Source organism: Ranitomeya imitator, chromosome 5 (assembly GCF_032444005.1).
Source record: "Ranitomeya imitator isolate aRanImi1 chromosome 5, aRanImi1.pri, whole genome shotgun sequence".
Classification (NCBI taxonomy): Eukaryota; Metazoa; Chordata; class Amphibia; order Anura; family Dendrobatidae; genus Ranitomeya; species Ranitomeya imitator.
In genome coordinates this window covers 570,130,580-570,136,579 of record NC_091286.1, presented here as the reverse complement: position 1 = coordinate 570,136,579, position 6,000 = coordinate 570,130,580, and the positions used below count along the sequence as shown (strand labels likewise).

At 42.6% G+C, this 6,000-nt stretch overlaps 1 protein-coding gene across 1 annotated transcript in view; it reads right to left on the bottom strand.

Annotated features, from left to right (window-relative positions):
- Positions 1-505: 505 nt before the first annotated feature.
- Positions 506-6,000, bottom strand: part of LOC138638468 (claudin-10-like) — a 50,769-nt gene continuing 45,274 nt past the window's right edge. Inside the window, exon 5 of the mRNA XM_069727795.1 lies at positions 506-851. Coding sequence (XP_069583896.1) covers positions 755-851 — 97 coding nt within the window. The 3' untranslated portion in view covers positions 506-754. The remainder of the gene's footprint in view (positions 852-6,000) is intronic.

Here is a 6,000-nt window from a genome sequence, read left to right as displayed (position 1 = left end):
TCCCAAATTCTTATGAAAAAAAGTATTCCCCCACAAACTGCATTGAACTACAGTACCCAATTTATTATATATTTTAGGAGGCGGTCCATTTTATACCGACTCCGACTCCATCAAAATGGGCTCCGGCTCCACAGCTCTGCTCGAATGTGTGATTCATCTGATGATGGATCATCCTGGTGCAATACATAATAGACCTGCAAAAGCCCTTGTTTTGGGAATTAAGGAGGCTTTATTGGTACCTGGTAAGTTTGCCAACATTTTCAGGGCTGGCTCCCTTTTCTCGGTGAGTCTCCAAAACAATTTGGGAGAGTTGGCAAGTATGATTTTTTAAAAGAGAAAAACAAACTTAAAACTGTTGGGCTGGCCACAAGTAATAAAATAACAAGAAAGTAAAGACTATATATGCCATTATTTACCTCTTCAGGATAATCTTTACTTTGAACTCAACTTTAAGTCAAGGAATTGAAGAAGAAATTGATATAAATAATGAAACAAACATCAATGATTTGCATTAAAACGTTTACTGGTCCCCAATGTCATACAAATATAGAAACAGTCACCAGGTATAAAACATAATGCTGAGATTTGCAGAATTATCCTGAACACGCGCCCTTATTCTTGTCCTTCCCATGTAGTGTACCAGTAACAATCGTGTGCACTTAAAAAAACAACACATAGGTCTTCACATTAAAAAGAAAAAGATTCAGTATAAAATGGCTAAATGCAACTCCGGCAGGCGACTACTGATCAAGGGCTAGACATAAGCTTTAGAAGTTGAAGTACTTTCTCTCATCTCTTTGAACTGCATGAACTCATTGTCAGGTGGCTTGTTGTAGTTGTATATATTGCCTCTGCAAGAAAGAGAAAAATGCTTAAATTACATGTGTTATCAGGGTGTAGAGACATATGGTTGTCAATGAAGATTCTCGGTGGTGGAATACACACTGCCATATTACAGATGTCTCGTACAAAGTCGGGTTCCCGGTCAAGTGCAAGGGGTCTGTTCTGATGTCCCCATATGTGTCTGATTTGGTATGGAGGCTAATAGATTATTTTTTATCACATATTAAAAAAATACATTCCTTGCTCACTCGTAAGTATACCAGGTATTGTATAATAAGAAGCAGTCAGTCCAAAACAAGCTTGAACCAGTAATTCGATAAAATTGAAACTTTTACTGAAATCCACCATTTTGGTACAATGGTACAATCATATCAGAGGAAAACCCATTTGGAGAATAATAGGTTGAAAAGTTTCAAAGTGCAAGACTTCTTTATTATAACCATAACATAACTTATGATTTAGAAGTCATGAATATGATTTTAACTGGATTTCAATAAGTTTCAATTTTATCGAAGTGCTGGATCAAGCGTGTTTTGGACTGCTATCAACCTCGAATTTGGATCCTTTGCACTCATGTGGACAGATGAGAGGGTTATATCTCCTTTATATTCTACTAGAGGGTGGCCCGATTCTAACGCATCGGGTATTCTAGAATATGTATGTATGTATATAGTAGCCACATAGTATATAGCACAGCCCACGTAACACAGACAGCCACATAGTATATAGCACAGCCACATAGTGTATAGCACAGCCACATAGTATATAGGAGCCACGTAGTATATAGCAGCCACTTAGTATATAACACAGTCCACGTAGTATATAGCACAGCCACGTAGTGTATAGCACAGCCACGTAGTATATAACACAGCCCACGTAGTATATAACACAGCCCATGTAGTATATAGCACAGCCACGTAGTATATAGCACAGCCACGTAGTATATAGCAGCCACGTAGTATATAACACAGCTACGTAGTATATAACACAGCCCACGCAATATATAGCAGCCACGTAGTATATAACACAGCCATGTAGTATATAGGAGCCACGTAGTATATAGCACAGCCCATGCAGTATATAACACAGCCCACATAACACAGACAGCCACGTAGTATATAGCACAGTCACGTAGTATATAGCATGGCCATGTAGTATATAGCAGCCACTTAGTATATAGCAGCCACTTAGTATATAACACTGCCCACGTAGTATATAGCACAGCCGCGTAGCATATAACACAGCTCACGTAATATATAGCACAGTGTTGTGAATTCTGCTCTTGGGCTCCCTCTGGTGGTTATGAGTGGTAGTGCTGCTGTCTTTGGATCGCAGCATTTATCAGGTGTGTTCAATTTGGATTCAGCTATTTAGTCCTGCTTGATCCTTTAGTCAGGTTTATTGGTCCTTATAGGATTTCTGAGATTATCAATCCAGTGTCTTTTCGTTTGGCCCTTCCGGCCTCTTTTTCCATCCATAATGTTTTCCATAGATCTTTGTTGCGGAAGTATGTGGTGCCCGTTGTTCCCTCTGTTGATCCTCCGGCTCCAGTGTTGATTGATGGGGAGTTGGAGTATGTGGTTGAGAAGATTTTGGATTCTCGTTTTTCGAGGCGGAAGCTTCAGTATCTGGTCAAATGGAAGGGTTATGGCCAGGAGGATAATTCTTGGGTTGTTGCCTCCGATGTTCATGCTGACGATTTGGTTCGTGCCTTTCATTTGGCTCGTCCTGATCGGCCGGGGGGCTCTGGTGAGGGTTCGGTGACCCCTCCTCAAGGGGGGGTACTGTTGTGAATTCTGCTCTTGGGCTCCCTCCGGTGGTTATGAGTGGTAGTGCTGCTGTCTGTGGACGCAGCATTTATCAGGTGTGTTCAATTTGGACTCAGCTATTTAGTCCTGCTTGATCCTTTAGTCAGTGCTAGTTGTCCATTGTTTTTGGAGGATTCACAATTCACATCCCTTCTGGTCTCTCCTGTTTGCTGTGCTTTACTACAAAGATAAGTCCTGGCTTTGTTTTTGCTGTCCACCTGCTGTGGACCTTATAGTTCTGTGCATTTTCATGTTTTGTCTTGTCCAGCTTTGTCTGTGAAGGATTTTTTGCAGCCAAGCTTTGTCTCTGGAGATGCAGATATACCCTCCATGTCTTTAGTCAGATGTGGTGTTTTGTATTTTCTGTGGTGGATATTTTCTAGTGTATTAATACTGACCGCATAGTACTCTGTTCTTTTCTTTCTTTATAGCTAGTATGGCCTCCTATGCTAAATCCTGATTTCATGTTTGCGTATGTTATTTCCCTCTCCTCTCACAGTCAATATTTGTGGGGGGCTGTCTATCCTTTGGGGATTTTCTCTGAGGCAAGATAGGTTTCCTGTTTCTGTCTTTAGGGGAAGTTAGCTCTTAGGCTGTGTCGAGGGATCTAGGGAGTGTTAGGTACCCCCCACGGCTACTTCTAGTTGCGCTGCTAGGTTCAGGGTTTGCGGTCAGTACAGGTACCACCTTCTCCAGAGTACGTCTCACGCTGCTCCTAGGCCACCAGATCATAACAGCACAGCCCACGTAATATATAACACAGCCTACTGTTGTGAATTCTGCTCTTGGGCTCCCTCCGGTGGTTATGAGTGGTAGTGCTGCTGTCTTTGGATCGCAGCATTTATCAGGTGTGTCCACTTATTGCAGTTTGGACTGGGCTATTTAGTCTTGCTTGATCCTTTAGTCAGTGCCAGTTGTCCATTGTTTTTGGAGGATTCACATCCCAGACTGGTCTCTCCTGTTTTGCTGTTCTTTTCAACAAAGATAAGTTCTGGCTTTGTTTTTGCTGTCCACATGCTGTGGGCCTTATAGATCTGTGCATTTTCATGTTTTGTCTTGTCCAGCTTTGTCTGTGTAAGGATTTTTTTGCAGCCAAGCTGTATCTCTGGAGATGCAGATGTACCCTCCATGTCTTTAGTCAGATGTGGAGTTTTGTATTTTCTGTGGTGGATATTTTCTAGTGTTTTAATACTGACCGCATAGTTCTCTGTCCTATTCTTTCTTTTTAGCTAGAAAGGCCTCCTTTGCTAAATCCTGATTTCAGTCTGCGTATGTCATTTCCCTCTCCTCTCACAGTCAATATTTGTGGGGGGCTGTCTATCCTTTGGGGATTTTCTCTGAGGCAAGATAGTTTTACCATTTCTATCTTTAGGGGAAGTTAGTCCTTAGGCTGTGTCGAGGTGTCTAGGGAGTGTTAGGTACATCCCACGGCTACTTCTAGTTGCGGTGCTAAGTTCAGGGTCTGCGGTCAGTACAGGTACCACCTTCTCCAGAGTACGTCACATGCTGCTCCTAGGCCACCAGATCATAACAGTACAACTGGCCAACAATGAGTTAAACGCATCTCAGAAGAAGGGAAGGAAAGTGCTGAGCCATTTTTTTTCTGTAGTCTGTTGTGTCTTTCCTTCCCTCTTTTCCTCTGTGTGGCTCAGGAGTTAGGCGCTGGCATGGAGGTTCAGGAATTGGTTTATCGTGTGGACCAACTTGCTGCTAGAGTACAGGGTATTTCCAATTATATTGTTCAGACTCCGGTTTTAGAGCCTAGAATTCCTACTCCTGATTTGTTTTTTGGGGGACAGGTCCAAATTTTTGAGCTTTAAAAATAACTGTAAACTGTTTTTTGCTCTGAAACCCCGTTCTTCTGGTGATCCCATTCAGCAGGTTAAAATTGTTATTTCCCTGCTGCGTGGTGATCCTCAGGATTGGGCATTTTCACTGGAATCTGGTAATCCTGCTTTGCTTAATGTAGACACCTTTTTTCAGGCGCTACTGTTATTGTATGATGAAGCTAATTCAGTGGATCATGCAGAGAAGACCTTGTTGGCCCTGTGTCAGGGTCAAGAAGCGGCAGAATCGTATTGCCAGAAATTTAGAAAATGGTCTGTATTGACTAAATGGAATGAGGATGCCTTGGCGGCAATTTTCAGAAAGGGTCTTTCTGAATCCGTTAAAGATGTTATGGTGGGGTTCCCCACGCCTGCTGGTCTGAGTGATTCTATGTCTCTGGCCATTCAGATTGATCGGCGCTTGCGCGAGCGCAGAGTTGTGCACACTGTGGCGTTGTCCTCCGAGCGGAGCATTGATGATACACCGTTGGCTAAAAATAAACCTCAGTTTTGGACACAGCTGACCATGTGCATGGCGCCAGCCCATCAGGAAGATTGTCGTTTTCTGGTGTTGCATAATTTGCATGATGCTATTGTGCTAGGTTTTCCATGGTTACAGGTACATAATCCGGTGTTAGATTGGAAATCTATGTCTGTGACTAGTTGGGGTTGTCAGGGGGTTCATGGTCACGTTCCTTTGATGTCAATTTCCTCTTCCCCCTCTTCTGAAATTCCTGAGTTTTTGTCAGATTTCCAGGATGTATTCGATGAGCCCAAATCCAGTTCCCTTCCACCGCATAGGGACTGTGATTGTGCTATTGACTTGATTCCAGGTTGTAAATTCCCTAAGGGCCGACTTTTCAACCTGTCTGTGCCAGAACATGCCGCCATGCGGAGCTATATTAAGGAGTCTTTGGAGAAGGGGCATATTCGGCCATCTTCTTCACCATTGGGAGCAGGTTTTTTTTTGTTGCCAAGAAGGATGGCTCCTTGAGACCCTGTATTGATTATCGCCTCTTGAATAAGATCACGGTCAAATTTCAATATCCTTTGCCTTTGCTTACTGATTTGTTTGCTAGGATTAAGGGGGCTAGTTGGTTTACTAAGATTGACCTTTGAGGGGCATATAATCTTGTTCGTATTAAGCAGGGTGACGAATGGAAAACTGCATTTAATACGCCCGAAGGCCATTTTGAATACCTTGTGATGCCATTCGGACTCTCTAATGCCCCATCTGTGTTCCAGTCCTTCATGCATGATATCTTTCGGAGTTATCTTGATAAATTCATGATTGTATATTTGGATGATATTTTGATTTTTTCCGATGATTGGGAGTCTCATGTGAAACAGGTCAGGATGGTATTTCAGATCCTTCGTGAGAATGCTTTATTTGTGAAGGGGTCTAAGTGCCTCTTTGGAGTGCAGAAGGTTTCTTTTTTAGGCTTCATTTTTTCTCCCTCATCTATAGAAATGGATCCGGTTAAGGTTCAGGCCATTCATGATTGGATTCAGCCCACATCTGT